The sequence below is a fragment of the Solanum tuberosum genome, unplaced genomic scaffold (genome assembly GCF_000226075.1).
Source record: "Solanum tuberosum cultivar DM 1-3 516 R44 unplaced genomic scaffold, SolTub_3.0 scf00019, whole genome shotgun sequence".
Classification (NCBI taxonomy): domain Eukaryota; kingdom Viridiplantae; phylum Streptophyta; class Magnoliopsida; order Solanales; family Solanaceae; genus Solanum; species Solanum tuberosum.
Genome location: NW_006238945.1, coordinates 3,024,227 through 3,041,970, shown reverse-complemented (window position 1 = coordinate 3,041,970; position 17,744 = coordinate 3,024,227). Strand labels below are relative to the sequence as shown.

General features: G+C 35.0%; 1 protein-coding gene across 10 annotated transcripts in view; it reads left to right on the top strand.

Moving 5' to 3' along the window:
- LOC102587861 (uncharacterized) overlaps positions 1 to 11,957 on the top strand; it is a 21,044-nt gene extending 9,087 nt beyond the window's left edge. For 6 of the 10 annotated variants that reach the window (XM_015304128.1, XM_006340508.2, XM_015304125.1 and 3 more), the window contains 10 exons: positions 5,909 to 6,321; positions 6,402 to 6,492; positions 8,403 to 8,496; positions 9,226 to 9,323; positions 9,502 to 9,571; positions 10,714 to 10,811; positions 10,889 to 11,002; positions 11,083 to 11,159; positions 11,271 to 11,303; positions 11,401 to 11,957. In XM_015304128.1, the coding sequence (XP_015159614.1) occupies positions 5,990 to 6,321; positions 6,402 to 6,492; positions 8,403 to 8,496; positions 9,226 to 9,323; positions 9,502 to 9,571; positions 10,714 to 10,811; positions 10,889 to 11,002; positions 11,083 to 11,159; positions 11,271 to 11,303; positions 11,401 to 11,737 (1,344 nt within the window). In that variant the 5' untranslated portion in view covers positions 5,909 to 5,989 and the 3' untranslated portion in view covers positions 11,738 to 11,957. Of the gene's footprint in view, positions 1 to 1,896; positions 2,308 to 4,998; positions 6,322 to 6,401; positions 6,493 to 8,402; positions 8,497 to 9,225; positions 9,324 to 9,501; positions 9,572 to 10,713; positions 10,812 to 10,888; positions 11,003 to 11,082; positions 11,160 to 11,270; positions 11,304 to 11,400 lie in introns of those variants that run through there. The other 4 variants (XM_015304106.1, XM_015304102.1, XM_006340507.2 and 1 more) reach the window with 4 other exon arrangements.
- Positions 11,958 to 17,744: the final 5,787 nt, after the last annotated feature.

The following is a 17,744-nucleotide window of genomic DNA, read 5'->3' as shown; positions in this document are numbered from 1 at the left end:
GAAACAAAATAAGGAAAGTTTGTTACAGGCACGCGTCTTCATTCCACAAGAATGACTCAGGGACTGTCAATGGATCTACGGTCCGTGAGTCCCTTTCGACAGCCAGGACTTGGAGAATATTTCAGCTTCCAAAACTCAGCTTCTCTGAAGCAAACGACGGAACTGCTGGACGGACAATCCCCCTCCGTATCTCCACACTTGGAATCTTCAAAAATCAGGTACTGGAACCCTCGCAGTATCAATCTACGGATCAACAGTACGGTCCGTAGATCCATCTACGGATCGTCAATGGACACCGTGGTTCCACACTTGGTCAGATTTCCCTGATTTGCCTTCCATGCCTTGCCTGCTGATCTACGACCACCTTCCCTGTAACCTTCATTAGCAGATTCATTTTCTGTGCTTTCCCTGATCAAACTAGAAGTTACCAAGGAAGCATGCATAGCACTGAATAGGGAGCCAGCACTCGAACATCTTTCCTGCAAAATATGATAAAAACACATAAAAACCAATACAAAAAGGCCCTAGACACACACAACTCTTCGTTGAAATGTATTAAAAATACCGTACAAGAGGATTTCTAATTCACAGTAAGTACTGTTAGGAATTTATGTAAATTCTAGGTCCACCACTCCAACAAGGTACCAAATACCATTTGGAAATTTAATAATAATAACAATAATAATAATAATAATAATAATAATAATAATAATAATAATAATAATAATAATAATAATAATAATAATAATAATAATAATAATAATAATAATAATAATAATAATAATAATAATAATAATAATAATAATAATAATAATAATAATAATAATAATAATAATAATAATAATAATAATAATAATAATAATAATAATAATAATAATAATAATAATAATAATAATGATAATAATAATGATTATAATAATAATAATAATGATAATGATAATGATAATGATAATGATAATGATAATGATAATGATAATGATAATGATAATGATAATGATAATGATAATGATAATGATAATGATAATGATAATGATAATGATAATGATAATGATAATGATAATGATAATGATAATGATAATGATAATGATAATGATAATGATAATGATAATGATAATGATAATGATAATGATAATGATAATGATAATGATAATGATAATGATAATGATAATGATAATGATAATGATAATGATAATGATAATGATAATGATAATGATAATGATAATGATAATGATAATGATAATGATAATGATAATGATAATGATAATGATAATGATAATGATAATGATAATGATAATGATAATGATAATGATAATGATAATGATAATGATAATGATAATGATAATGATAATGATAATGATAATGATAATGATAATGATAATGATAATGATAATGATAATGATAATGATAATGATAATGATAATGATAATGATAATGATAATGATAATGATAATGATAATGATAATGATAATGATAATGATAATGATAATGATAATGATAATGATAATGATAATGATAATGATAATGATAATGATAATGATAATGATAATGATAATGATAATGATAATGATAATGATAATGATAATGATAATGATAATGATAATGATAATGATAATGATAATGATAATGATAATGATAATGATAATGATAATGATAATGATAATGATAATGATAATGATAATGATAATGATAATGATAATGATAATGATAATGATAATGATAATGATAATGATAATGATAATGATAATGATAATGATAATGATAATGATAATGATAATGATAATGATAATGATAATGATAATGATAATGATAATGATAATGATAATGATAATGATAATGATAATGATGATGAATATTCAAATTGCCTATTTTTCCCCACTCATAGACACGACAAGTTTGACTATATATTTACTTGACCACTTAGACCCGTCAACGCTAATAAATTGGCTCATAATAATAATAATTATTATTAATATGAGCCAACTCATTAGCGTTGGCAAGTATATGTGGTCAAGTAAATATAAGGTCAAACTTGTCGTGTCTGTGAGTGAGGGAAAAAATGGCAATTTGAATTTATTACTGTCCTATCCCAACATCCTCGAAATCTTGGTATTACCCTCTTGAAACTGAAAATAAAAGAATATATTCGATGATCCTATATATGTTTTTGTTCTACTGATCTGAAATTTTTTGGAGAGAAAAATGGGCGGTGTTTGGTCAAGCGGGAGTAGAGAAAATGAGAGCAGGTTACGGTTAATCAAAAAGCCAGAGGAATTATGTTTCTCTATTTCTACACCACGAATTAACAAGGTACCCTCTATGGCTTTTGTTAAACCATTTACTGGAAAAGAAATCTCATAACGCCGAATTATATCTTCTATACACTTGACAAAATAGGTATTCTATTTTAAGTTACATTAATTTAACTTGTATACTTAAGGTCATTACATTTTTAGATCTGGCTTTGAGGCCTAATTAGTTCTTTCGATCATAAATAAAGCTTACTTGTATTTGTTTAAATGTTATATAAGAAGTCAAATCCTTTTTTTTGGGGTGGGGGTGGGGAGGGGGAACAAATAAATTTTAGAATTTGACCAAATATATTTTTTGGCTCTCGGTTTGTTTGTTTTACATTGGGGAAGGAGGAGAAAAGAAATTTAAGAAAATGAATGATTTAGGATATTAAGAATGGAGTTCTTGAAGTGGCAGCACAATCACACACTCAGAAATGACATTGGTAAGCCAGGTAGGATTCATGTGTTTACAAGATACATTTTTGTGTCTATCTCGTCAGTGTCATAACTCACTTGTCAAGTTTAAACGTTTTTTTTAGGTATTTATCCCAAAAAGAAAGAAAAAGATATCATAGATGAGGTTTGTATCAATTGTGGTAGTAGTACAAAGACAATAAACAATAATGAAACTGTTAGTAGGATCGAAGTGATGGGATCTACTTCTGATTAAAATTTTAGTATGGAAGATAATTATGGGAAAAATAAAAAGAAATGAAAAGAATAATATTAAACAAGACAAAGGTGCACTATGGATTTCTGGAGGTTTTGCGCTGCCTCAAATGTTGTGCCAGAGACAGCTCCAGGACCTGATGGTTTCACTAATGGATTTCATCCTCAACTGTTGGGAGATAATGAAACAAGACATCACGGTGCATTTAGAAATTTTCATGAACAGGAGATATTTGAAAAGAGCTTTAATGCAACTTTTATAGCTCTAATCCTAAAGAAGAAAGGAGCTAAGGAATTGAGAGACTTCAAGCCTACAAGTATGATAGGCAGTATCTATAAACTGTTTTCAAAGGTACTAACTGATAGATTGAAAAAGGTTATGGCAAAATTAATAGATTCCCAGCAAATGGCTTTTATCAAGGGGAGACATTATGGATGCTGTCTTGGTGGCTAATGAAGTTGTAGATTCTAGAATCAAACAGAACAAACCTGGTATTCTATGCAAGCTTGATATAGAAAAAGCATATGATCATGTCAACTGGAGGTTCTTATTGGATATCCTGAAGAGGATGGGCTTTGGAGTCAAATGGATCAATTGGATTAGGCATTGTATTTCCACAGTGAGTTTTCAGTTCTGATCAATGGCTCTCCTGTTGGTTTTTTCAAAGCTGAAAGAGGGTTAAGACAAGGTGATCCCTTGTCTCCCTTTTTGTTCATTTTGGCAATGGAAGGTTTAAACAATACGGTGAAAAAAGCAAAGCACATTGGCTGGATTAACGGTTTTGAAATGGAAAGGAGGGACAATAGTAGCATGGATATTACACACTTGCAGTATGCAGATGACACTCTGACTTTTTGCGATGCAAATGTGGATCAATTGAAGTATTTGAGGGTGATTTTGGTGGTATTTGAATGTGTCTCTGGTATGCATATTAACTGGAGGAAAAGCTCATTGTATCCTATTAACGAAGTCAATGGCATGGAGTTCCTGGCCTCGATATTGGAAGGAGAAGTAGGGTCCTTCGCATTTGTATATCTTGGTATGCCTTTAGGGTCTAATTCAAAGTCCAAGGAAATTTGGAATGGTGTCATTGAAAAGTGTGAGAAGAAACTTTCCAGATGGAAGTCTCAATACTTGTCACTAGGTGGAACAGTCATACTCATCAACTCTGTGTTAGATGCCCTCCCCTCTTACATGATGTCCTTATTTCCAATCCCAGCAAGTGCTATTAAAATACTTGACAACATTAGAAGATCCTTCTCGTGGCAAGGAAATAAGGAGAAGAAAGGTTTCTACTTGGTGAAATGGAAGGCTTTAACAGTGAGTAAGAAGAGGGGGGGATGGAACTGGGACTCAAGGATCTGAAGTTTCAGAATAAGGCTTTAAAAATAAAATGGCTTTGGAGATACACACAAGAAGAGCAAATGTTATGGGTAAGGGCTATCAAGGCAAAGTACGAGGAAGAGGACAGATGGATGACAAAGGAGATCAGTTAGTTTATGGAGATCTATCAGGGTCTTATGGCCTTTGCTGAAAAACAGAAGCACCATTAAAGTTGCAGATGGTAGTAAAACTGTTTTCTGGAAGGATGTATGGCTAGGGACCGAGAGTTTACAAGAGAAATTCCCTGACATCTACAATCTTGTACTTCATCAACATAATACAGTGGCAGAACAGAGGTCAAACCAAGGTTGGGATATTACCTTCAGAAGAATGCCTAATGACTGGGAGGTGAGTAGGGTGATTGCTTTCTTCAATCTGCTGGGAACTTTTGGAGGTTTAAAAGAAGGGGCTGACAGATTATGGTGGAATGGACACAACAGTGGTGCTTACAAAGTGAATGCAACTTACAAACATATGAACCAAACCAATCATCAAATGGTAGAATGGCCTTGGAAGCACATTTGGAAGGCTAAGATACCATATAAGGTTTCATGTTTTGTCTGGCTTTTGGCAAGAGAAGCAGTTCTTACTCAAGATACCTTGATGAAAAGAGGGATTACTATTTGTCCCAGATGCTGCCTATGTGAGGCGAAGCAGTTCTTATTCAAGATAACTTGATGAAAAGAGGGATTACCATCTGTCCCAGATGCTGCCTATGTGGGGAAACTACAGAAACAGCGAATCACCTTGTCCTCCACTGCAAAATAACTGGTCAAGTATGGAGGATGTTCCTGGCACTCAGAAGTATCACATGGATAATGCCTGGAAAGATTTCTGAAACTCTAGCATGTTGGGAAGAAGCAGGTTTGGAAGTCAGAGATAGAGGAAGATGGAGAATGGTTCCAGCTTGTATATGGTGGACAATATGGAAAGAGAGGAATTCTAGATGTTTTGAAAATAGGAGCAACTCTATCCAACAAATGAAGATGAATTATTTTGCTCTTTAGTTTTTGGTGTAGACAGTGTCACTCGGTAGAAACTGTGGAAATTCTAGATGTATTAAGCTCCCTATAGAAGACTAGAATAGCTCCAGTTTCTTAAGAGTCTTTTGATGCAAATAGGGTGCAAGTATAACCAATGTACTGTATGATCTTAATTATTGATAGAAATACACAAAGTTACCAATTTCAAAAAAAAAATATTTGCTGGTATTGAACTTAAGGTTCACTTGAGCACTAGTGGGACAAGATTGATTGGAAATCATTAGGATTAAGCTGTATGTCATAAACATAAGTAACAACATCGATGGTTAAGCATCTGATAAGCTCATTTGACAAATGGAAGTTGAAGTATTGAAGAACCATGTGGGTGTATCCCAGAGTCTAGTTCAATATAACAATGACTTTGGAAAATATCCACATGGGTGGGTTTGGCACCTATTTTTTCTTTCTCTGTTGATGGCTAGTGTGATATTTGAACAACCATCATCATGTTATTGGTTTTGTCTTTTGATTCATATGGATTCTCTCGCACACGATAACAAGACATAATTTTTCTATTATAGGCCCCCACCTGTTTTCTTGGAAAAGCCAGTACAGTTGGCCTAGAAAAGGCAGTAGAAGTTTTAGATACACTTGGCAACAGCATGAGAAATTTGAATTCTCGAGGCTTCATGATTGGAATAGCATCTCGACAAGACAAAATATCTATTCTAGCATTTGAAATTGCAAACACCATCACCAAAGCTGCAAATTTATTGCAATCTCTTTCTGAAGAAAATGTCGAGTATTTAAACAAGGAACTTCTTCCTTCAAAAGGTGTGCAACAGTTGTTGGTTTCTACTAATATGAAGGATCTGCTCACTATAGTTGCTCATGACAAAAGGGAGGATTTTGCTGTTTTCTGTCGTGAAGTCATCAGATTTGGAGATATGTGTAAAGACCCACAATGGCACAATCTAGGTCGCTATTTTTCCAAGTAAGTTGAATTGTTTTATTAAAACTGTTGCAATTTTATGTCAATAAATATGTTTATGAGAACATGTAATCATTTTCCAGGTTGGACAGGGACACTGTTACTCACAAACAGCTAAGAGCAGAGGCGGAAATGACAATGCAGGAGCTGATAACTCTGGCACAACATACTTCTGTAATGCTTTGTCTTGTTTTGAGATGCCTTTACCTTTCTACATGTTTTTGTGCTTTAACGTACTAGTGTCTGCGCACGTGCTTTCCGCGTGTACCTCATATCTATTATACAACATATTCGTTATAGTATGACTTTATCGTTGAAAACCTTTAATATAAGATCAACTTGGACATTGTTTTTGATCTCTAATGACCAATTGTGACAACTTAAACATCAGGGCTACTAATGTGCCAATGATTAACAATCTTCTCAGATAAAATCAATTCATAAATAAAAAAATATAGTGCTAAAACTTTTGAATGTAAAGAAAGAGTAAATGAAAGTTGCAGGCTGATCATTACATTATGATTACTTAGGAAAAAAACATACAGTAGAAAACTTATTTGACTGAAATGTTTAACTATATTGTCCACATGTAATCAAAAACCAATTAGACAACAGAAAATTTTGAGTTTTTCATTCAAGATTTCCTATTCTGGAAGGAGACCGAGACATCCAATTAAAAAGCTTCTTGCATGAAATATCTATTGCACAACTTCTATTATTTGTTATAGCTTGAACCTCGAAGAAAAGAGTGAACTATAGAAGTCTTATACTCCTGTGTGTAATGAAGTTGTTCTTATGTTTTCCATCTTTGCTCAACTTTTTTTTTTTAACTTTCTTCCTCCTTTTCATCTCAACTTGGAATTTGATGAAAGGTAAGTTCCTAATTTGTAGCGGTGAGTGATAACTTGTCCAATGTAATTTGGAATTATCAAGATGAATTTAGTGTGATGCTAAGTAAGAACACCATTGGATGTTGAGAGCAATAACAATTGACATCCATCATCCCTAACCTTCTCCCTTAATTCGTTCCCCATTAGTAAGGATTGATTTGGTAGATGAATGGTCTTGTAAACTAATGGAATGAAAAGTAATCATCATGGAATACAAAACAACAAACAATTAAGGCTGCTTAATTAAGATAAGAAAACCCACAAATTGATGGAATACAAGTAATTACTTAATAATTTGATGGGGGTAATTTTATTGTTAGGAGAGGATAAATTGGTCATTCAATATCTGAAGGGTATTTTTTAAATCCAAATTTCAACTTAAGATGGTCCCACTTTTAGTATAGTATGATACTTTTAGTATAGTATGATATGATGATTATCAAGAGCTCTTTCTTTCAATCAATAGTCTTCTTCATATGCGTGGATGCCCTAGTGAGGATGTGCGAGATGTTAGATATAGTAGGTACGAGGAGAGGTAGAGTTAGGCTAGATAAATGTTGGGGAGAAATGATTAGACATGGACATGGTGCTCCTTCAAATTACCGAGTACATGACCTTAGATAAGAGGATGTGAAGTACGTGTATTAGGGTAGAAGGTTAGTTGATAGTGGAGTGTGGTCTTGCGTTTTGATATTGCAACTAGCCTGGCCTGTTGCATGAGAACTAGTTATAAAATCTGCCAACTTTAGTTTGAGCTTATTTTATTGTTATTTCTTCAACAAAAGCAATTCTCTTTCATGTGGACCTTCCTTAAATGACATTGAACCTTCTATAATAGTTTGTAGTACTGAACAAGCGGAGTGGGTTATTGGTATGGGAATTGATAGGGTTAAATGTGCTGGGGTCATGCAAATACATAGGCTCATACCTTCTCTTTTGGATTAATGGGGTAGGTTAGAAGGCACTTATGGTTGTTATTAATTTACTTGTCATATATGGTATTTTTTGATCGATGGAATTATAAAATCTGTAGACAAGTATGCTGGAGTGGTATAAAGTAAATCACCCAGAGGAAATTCATTGATATTTATTAGTGTTAAATGTCATTTTCTCTACAAGGATTGATATGGTTCACATCATTAGTGTCTCTTCTATATGCAAAGATGACGGTGTGACTCCTCATTTCTTTTTCAGGAACTGTATCATGAGCTTCACGCGCTAGATAAATTTGAAAAGGATTATCAAAGAAAAATTGAGGCATTAATTTTTTTAAAACTGTCTCTCGAAGGTACAATTTTACTTCAATTTTCTGTGATACTGTCTTACTCCTTAGCTATGCCTCTGGAGGAGAGGGGGTTGAATGAAATTTGGTGGAAGAAAATAATTGGATCTCATGTTGCCTTAAAATCTAATTCGTAGTTTCTTTTGAAGATTAACTTTTACAAGGAAAATTTGCAATAGAAAGTAGCAATATTTATTCAGTGTACAACTTGATTTCATCAGTTTGGTACGAATTACGCTTCTATTGCATCTAAATAGAAGTTTCCAGGTAAGGTTACGCCTTAAATAATGAGTCAAGTAAGATTACATTTCAAGCAAAGTTATTGATTATTCTGGAGGCATGTTGTTTTCTGGTAGCATTCTCCTATTCAGAAGATTTGTCCTTTGGGTTCTAAAACTTTTTAATTTTTTTTTACTGCAATGAGACAATCCGATACAATTTCAAAAAATAGCATGTTATGTATGATGCTAGCAAAAAAGCATGAGATTGTAAACAGTATATCTAGATATGGGAAGTCACTTAACATGTTTCAGTGATATTATGTTGAACTGAGTTGGATATAATGTGTATTCCTACAATTTGACATCAGTATACTCATCTTTTTCCACACTCTACTGATACTCGTTTAACCAAGAACTTAGGTCAATTGGAGGACAAGAGGCATTTTGTTTATGTTTGTTAAATTGATTAATACCATGTTAAACTGACAAATTGAATGCTTTCCTTCACTTGTAGGAGAACATGTCATGATGTTAGAAAGCGAGCTAAAACATCAAAGAAAAACTGTGAGGAACTTGAAAAAGAAGAGTCTTTGGTTCAAGAGTCTGAAGGAGGTACTTTGACCAAACATTTTGACTTCCATTGAGAAATAAAATGAAAATTATAAGGATCACTGTAGAAGGGAAAATTGCTTCAATAATAGTAGTTGAAATGAAAATTTGTCTTCTACTTTTTAAATGTTTATGGACTTAACATTCTTCATCCTTTTATTTTTTATCTTCATCCTTGTAGGTTGTAGAGAAGCTTGTTGACATTGCTACTTTTATTCATCAAGAGATTTCAGAGGCATATGGATATGACGGTACGAGAATATCCAGAAGTTTTGTAAACATTTCACAAGTTGGTGTGGTCGTAGGCATACTAGTACTTATATCTTTGTTGTCAAATCCATCTGATAATATAGAATTGAGGCTCTAAACCCCTAAGCTATGATTAGTCATATAGAATTAAACATATATTGACTTGAGGAACATATATACCACAAGAAAAATATGATCACAATTAGATTAGTTGGCTACGTATAAGGAATAAGATTATTCTTATCTATATAAAGTGATTTGGTATATTGTCAAAAATAAATACTATAATTATGAGGAGAGTTTTGCAAGCATTTGGATTTTATTTAATTGAATTGTGTAAAGAACAAACCTAAACCAGTTTAATTAGCTTAATATGATAAGGAAACGAGTTAATTTAAACATACAATATTTTTAACACTAAATTTGATTGGCTTAATATGTCCCTGTGCACATGAAAAGTGCCTAAGGAACTTGTTTTAGTTTTTGGCGAGCATGAAAGGATTGGAACCAACTAATACAAATACCTTGGCCTCTCTTGAATTGTTTCTTTTAAATTCAATAGCACTTCATAATAATCTGTCACAAACAACTCCAAGAATTTTAAGTCTAGCTGTTTGCATTGGTATTGCTCAAGTGTCCCAAACTAAGGATTGTCTTCCTTTTTCCTGTATAAGACTTTGCATTTAAATCTTCTTTACAAATAATGCTATGTTTTAGGATAAAAAAGTCCTGTGAATAATCTTTTAGCTCTGTCGTGTTACGTCTCTTCACTTGTCAAAAAAATATCTTTTGAACATCCTTTCTTGCTAAAAATTATAGATGATCAAACCAAGATTCCGTCACATCATTTATGTATTTTCCTAAATTGTGGTCTATATATTTGTTCTACATGAAACCAAATACATCAATTTCTATAGAATAGAGGCTGAAGTAAGATGAATTGGAAAAAAAGAGAAAAAAAGAAAAAGAAAAAGAAGAGGAACAGGAAAAGATATGCAAATGGTTATCTACAAACTTGAAAACCGATTGACATACCCAGTGATATTATATTTATGAAGCTTTACCTTTTCTTTAATGGTCAATGTTTCAGGTTACTTTCCTGTAGTACAAATGCTGTTATGAAATATTATGTGTATGTTTTTAGTAGGGTTGACATCCTCACCTAGAAGAAAATCAGAAACACTGGGAGAAGCTGGTCTTGCTTTACACTATGCTAACTTAATTACTCGAATAGATGCCATTGTAAGTATTTTCTGCTCAATTAATCTCCTATAACGTACTAGTGCAAATAGTTATTATGGGATTTGATATCATGCCAGGCCTTATACCCCACTTCTCCTTCTGATAACATGAGGGATGCACTATATAATGGATTACCCCCCAACGTGAAGACATCCCTTCGTTCTCGGTTGCAGGCAGTCACTAAGGAAGAGGTTAGTCCTCTACATATTATTTTTCTACATAAAGTGGTGTTATATGTATGTAAAATAGTTGTTTGTCATTGTTGTTGCAGCTCACACTTTCTCAGATCAAAGCAGATTTGGGAATAACACTTCAGTGGCTTGTTCCAATAGCTACAAATACTAAAAGGTAGGTACCTGTTGGTGGTGATGTTGAAATCAACACATTTTGTTTTTTGTTATAAAAACCTAAAAGTTGGTCCAATGTATTTATTCATACTAATTGTTTTGCATCTAACAGAGTACTTCAAGGTTTCGGGTGGGCTAATACTGGGTCAGTTACTGCATATTTTAGTGTTACAACACCCCACCCCACTCCCGATCAAATCATATACTTGACATTTACTATTCTCCATGTTTGTTTTTATCAGAAATGATTTAGGCAAGATGAGTCGGGGACACAAGAAGATCATTCGGTTGCAAACTCTGTATCATGCAGACAAAGAGAAGATGGACGAACTTATCATTGAACTAGTGACATGGCTTCATCACATGATCAGCCTGAGAAGATCCAATAACGCTTTCCCACCAAAAACATCCAAGGTGCAGTTCTCTGAGGAAGATAGAAACTTATTGGAGAAGGTAATGCAGAGGGGAATGTTGGTTCCAGGAATAAGCAAAAGCCAGGAATTCGTCATGTCCAAGAAACATGTCCAGCGTCTAAGTAAAAGCATTGGTACTTCTCCACATACACAGTTCAAAGCCTAACGTATTAGATTAAACAGTTTGAGCTTCTAAACTAACATCTCAAGATATTTTTTCGATACACATCCTAATTCTATAGGGTGGCAAATGACAATAACTCATTATGGGTTCTAAAGATTATATTATCCTTGATCACTACTCATGGCTAGTGAAGTTTGACTGGTAAGAGTTTTTTGTGTAGTAAATGTTGTATGGGTTTCTATGGGGTGGCAAATGACAATAACTCATCTGAACCCGTCTTTACATGTTTGACAAAACCTGGATTCTTTCTCAAGTGTAAATCATTTAATGTGATTTAGTGAGATAAAATATGACTAAGAATTGGAACAAGTAACTCTATAGACAAATATGTTTCGAATCATTGGTATTTTTTACCATGTTTCGAACTTGGGCAGTGCATTTACTCCATTTCATCATCACTTCACAAGATTCCGCCCAAAAATTTCTAGCTACCTATATCTCAACGGTCTACCATTGATTTTTCCTCCGAGTTCCCATCAACGAGAAGATTTGGTGTTGGCTCTTCCCTCCCTAAGGGTTGTATTGGGGAAAAATAACCTATAAAGGTGGTTGCATGTAGGGTGGAAACATGGCATTAGGATAAAGTTTGGATATGATGTTGCCTTAAGGATCAAAGAAGATGTTCTCATGAAAGGTTCACCGGTCAAGTGTTCGGATCGGTGGTTGACTAATTAGGTCGATCTGGTCTGATCGCTAGCATAGTCGGACGGTAACTTTTAGAGGAAAACGAGGAAACTAATGGCCTAAATTAAGGGAAGTATAATTTTAAGAACTCGTGTCCGGGACATGAAATAAAGGTACGAAAGGACAAATACACCAAATTTATCTGCACGATATTTTGCAAATTATAGAGGAATATTAGTTGACATTCATAGCAATATTCCTATGTGGAGCATTTCGATTGGGCATAGCATTTTGGGCTCGAGTGGAATTGTCATATTGGTGTTTTTTAAAATTGGGGGAGCAAAAAGAATTAATTGAACTTTGGATTGAAATATCTTTTAATAACTTTCAATAATTTCATTAAGCATTGCAGGACTTTTAATAGCCAAAATGAAAGAATAATCTGCATAATTTGAAATTTAAAACAACCTAAAATATCTCAACTATTCAAACAACCTAACTAAAATTTAAAGTTCAACTTATTTTGCTAAGAATCACTATAGTAACTAAAAACAAATTTCAACACTCATCCTTTGCTTTAGTACTGCAATTTTAAAAAAATGCTTCTCTTCAATTTTTTGCTTTGGAGTTGATGCTAAATTCTTTTTATTGTTTTTGAACATGCAAAATTTATTTTCGTCTTTTTTCTTTTTCTTTTGATTTTGTGCTTCGAAAACATATTCCATGTCATTGTCTTGTGTAGAAGTTCTTTTGAAGTGATTTTATTTGGACAATTGTAGGATTTGCAAAGTATTGTGGTAAATACTTTTCTTCCATCACAACAACGCATGACATAGGCTATAAAATATAATTTCATTTTCATTGACTAGATTTGATCTTTTTTTATCGGTAAAACCTTTTTGGACATTCAAAGAGAGACTGTTGCTTGCCCATTTTAAGGTTAAAAATTGCATGTGTGTTGAAAAAAGCATGGATTGAAAATGGTAGCCTTGGCGGGTTAAAAATGGTATTGTAGTGCTGTAACACCTCAAAATTTAGAAAAGGGAAAAAAGGCCAAAAAGGGATACTGGTACAATTCAACAAAACTAGTCTATAGTTTGTAGCAAGTTCTACGGGTTGTAGACTAGTCTCGTAGGAAGTGGGGAAATATTTTGTAAATCAAAGCCTAGTAACCTATTCTATGATTGACCAGGACGGTCTGTCGGATGGACTACGGACCGCAGGAAGGTCCCATAGGAAGGCTCCAAGCTTCGTAAAATTTTGGGGCTTAAGTTGAGTTCTACGGACCGTAGAAAGGTCTCGTCAAAGTTGGATGAAATTTTAGGCTCCAGTACTTGGTGTACGGTTGACCAGTTCTACGGACCATAGGGTTTGCCGACAATTATTTTTAAGGGTATTTAGGTCTTTTCCTATGCACCTAATTCCTATACTACGTCATTTTGCCTTTAGATAAGCCCCTATAATATATTTTTACCCCTAAATCTACCTATTCTCCATCATTCCCCCAAAATCTCCAAATTTCCTCTCAAAGGTTTTTTATCGAAAGCTCTTAAGGAATTTCCTGGGTTCTCTAAGTCTTCAAGGTTTCTTCATCAATTGCTTGTGGGATTTGAGATTAAAGTATGTAAGGAGTTCATCAACGAGTTTCCTTCACCCATTGAGTCCCAAAGACTTCTCCAATTCAATTTCTCTTAATCGGTTAATTTCTATTCAATTCTTCACGAGTTCTATTCATATTGATTCAATTGTTTGAATTTGATCTTTTTATGACTGTTTTAACTCAATTACATGTTTTCCAATTGAAATCACATGAACCCATGCATGATACATGATCTTTGACAATGAACCCTAATTTGCATGAATTTGAAGGAAGGCTATGAATCAAGGAATGGTGTTTTCATGAACTAATGCATGATTTATGAAAGGGGGTCATTTTACAATCTAGGTTGCTTTAAGATGAGCATTAATAAAATTGTGAAAGATTTTCTCACATATTAAGGGATCATGACTTGGTGAAAGGTTTTTCTCACTTATACTTGATTCAAGATTTAAGGAGCTAATCTATGATGGTTAAGCTTGTATTAGTATTTGAATTGTACTTTTCCATGTATGATGATAACTTTATGAATATATCTATTCTGTCGGGATTCAATTTAGTACCGAGAGAACCTTGAGGTGGAGGATCAAATAGGGTAGTCTCTAGTAGCAACCTCTAACTCCAAACTACGTGCCCCTGTAGGTTTGCCTTAAATTGCCTAGCTAGTGGATCCATATATAGCACATGATATGATACATAGTTCTACCTTGGCAACTAGATTCTCCCTTCTTGATGTGGGAGTTATATCAGATTGCATGTATAGCTCGCATGGTCTATTGTCGGTTAAATCTAATATCCCACAAAATGAACTAATTTACTTTCAAAGGCTTTATGAAGCTTTCTTTATGTTTTAAGATGCATTGACCATGTTCATGATTTGCTATTCTCCTTAAAAGATTTGACTAGGTTTAGCTTGGTCATGCATACCATATTTTCAATTATGTCCCCTTATGATCATGTCCCATGTCTTATTTCATTTATCTCATACTTAGTACATTTCATGTACTAATGCATACTTGTGCCTACATTGTTTCACTAATGTAGGGCTTGACGATTCCTCTCACTCTGTTCGTGGCTAGTGAGCACCTAAAGATTGGAAGACTTGGTGAGTCCTCATACTCCGAGGACCATGTCATTATTATTGCTTTTCTTATGTCTTTAAGTTTCAAATATCATATGTGGTGTATGGGTCACGCCCCGACTACTCCTTTTGGTGTAATTGATGGCTTGTCAAGACTATGTTAGACTTCTGCTTTGAAATGTCAAACTATTTTCTTAATATGAGACTCTTTACTTTTGTCTATTATTTTGTGTTGAATCTATGTCAAGTGGCTTATGTTTGGCCTCTTGGGGTCTTATACACCATGTTAAGTCTAGGATATACTTTGCATCGTGACAAACTTGGTATTCAGAGCACAAGGTTTTAGAAAGAGGTTCTAGGATGTTTGTCAAGCCATGTTAAGTAGAGTCTTGTTCATGAGTGTCAAGCGCGCCACATTTATGAATAAGAGGCTACAAAGAATTTAGGAAACTTCACTTCTTTCATTAGTCTAAAGTCGTACCATAGAGTTTATCCCTATAAGATCCTTCTCCTAAATCGTGTTCGATCCTTTATAGGGTACTATGGCCCCTCGAAGAGCTTATGTGAGAAGGAATTCGGGTAACGACAATGTAGAGTCCGAGGTTCCTTAAGTTCCTGTTGATCCTTTGGCCGAACAAGTGAATCGTGTCGAATTTCGAGCCGTTTTCCAAGTGTTGGCTCAAGCCCTGACGGCCTAAGCCAATAGAGAGGCTAATGCTACCGTGAACCAAAATGTGGGTACGGTGGCGACAAGGATAAATAACTTCACTAGGATTTTTCCTCCGGAATTTCATGGGTCTAAGGTTGATGAAGATCCTCAAGAGTTCATTGATGAGATTTACAAGATAGTAGGGATTATAAGATTGTCTACGGTTGAGAAAATGGAATTGGCCACTTATTAACTAAAAGGTATTGCTCATGTAACACCCTGTATTCTAGATAGACCAGAAATACAGATTCCAAAAGTTGCAGGTGCCACCAACGGACTGTAGGGTGACCCACAGACCATAGGTGGGGTCCGTGTTTGACCACCTCAACTCCCTTCCCAGAACCCCAGAATTTTTTCAACCAAGTCTTAACCCACGCTAGGACTTACGAACTGTAGGTGGGACCACGATCTGTGGTTCAGACTCCCCAGAACCCCAGGAAAATTCAGCTAAGTCCCGAACCACTCTAGGACCTACGGACTATAGGTAGTACCACGGTTCGTGGTTCAGAACCCTCAGATCCCAGCCTCTGAAGCCAGTCTATGACTGACCAGGAAAGACCGTAGGAGGGACCACGGTCCGTGGACCAGGTCTGTCGATTGTCCTCGATGGCTTATAAGTCGGGGGTCATTTTGTCTTTTCCCTATGCATTGGACATCTAAACTACGTCGTTTAACCCCTAAACTACGTCGTTTTAGTCAGTTTTAGCCTAGTTACTAAATTAGAACTTACCCTAGTCAACTCATTCTCCAAAATTCATCCAAGTTGAACGAGAAAAGAGAGAAAGAGTCGACCAACCCTCTCCAAGAACGCAGCAAGGTTTCCTCCAGTTCCAGCCCCGAAATAGAAATATTTCTCCATGAAATTCATCACTAGGTATGTGGCATGTCACTTGTGAGTTCCTTTTACCAATTAGGTCCCTAGAATTCAGTCAGATTCTTGATTCTCTATATCATGTTTAGACCTAGGGTTTTTAGAATTTCAGATTATGGTCGTGATTTAGCTGTTAGAATATTCCTAATCAGATTATCATGTTTTGTGGAATTGGGCTTAGTTCTTGCATGAAACTCAGAACCCTAGTTGTGTAGATTCGTTTAGTTCATGAATTACACTTGCAAGGTAAGTTTATTTAGATATACATGCCCCAGTTAAGAATGTTTCATTATCAGTATATATTAATGTTGCATTTTCAGTTAGCATGTCAGTATTTTGAGCTATTCAGTATTACAAAAATTCAGTTATAATGTGTTACTTGCATAATCAGTTGGGAGTAGGCTTAATACCGAGTGGACTAAGGGTCAGACACCCTCATAGTCCCAGAACTATGTGCCCCCGTAGGATAAGTCCCCTTTGTTGGGTAACATACTTAGTGATCACGCCAGTCATGCCTTTATACCCTTGTCAAGGTATATTGGGTCCTCTAGATAGGGCGATACATCGAACTCCACAGATAGATCTCGTGGTTTTATGTCGGTTAACAGTAGCTCCCACAGTCAGATTCTAGTGCATTGACCAGGTTATCAATTACAATCCAATATTCAGTCTCAGCATGTCATGTACTTGGTCATTGCATTCAGTTTAGTTCATATTTAGTACATTTCAATATTTCCATCACGATCATTTTATATCATTGCTCTTATTGCTTTGTTTAGTTATGTATATGTTGTTCAACTTTATCCTATCATGCATGCTCAGTACCTTTCAAGTACTGGCGCATACTTTACGCTATATCTTCTCGTGATGTAGGTTCAGGTCCTCAGCATTCAGATCACGCATAGATCGGTTCCTGATCTCTAGTTTAGCAACATCAATGGTGAGTCCTTATTCTTCGAGGACGATTAACATGTTATCTTTTAATTTTTAGTCTTTCAGTTTCAATTTTGCTAGAAGTTAGCTGGGGCATGTCCCAACTAAGGCTGGCAAGGGGACGGGGACGGGGACGAGGACGGGGACTGGGGGACGGGACGGGACGGGGGACGG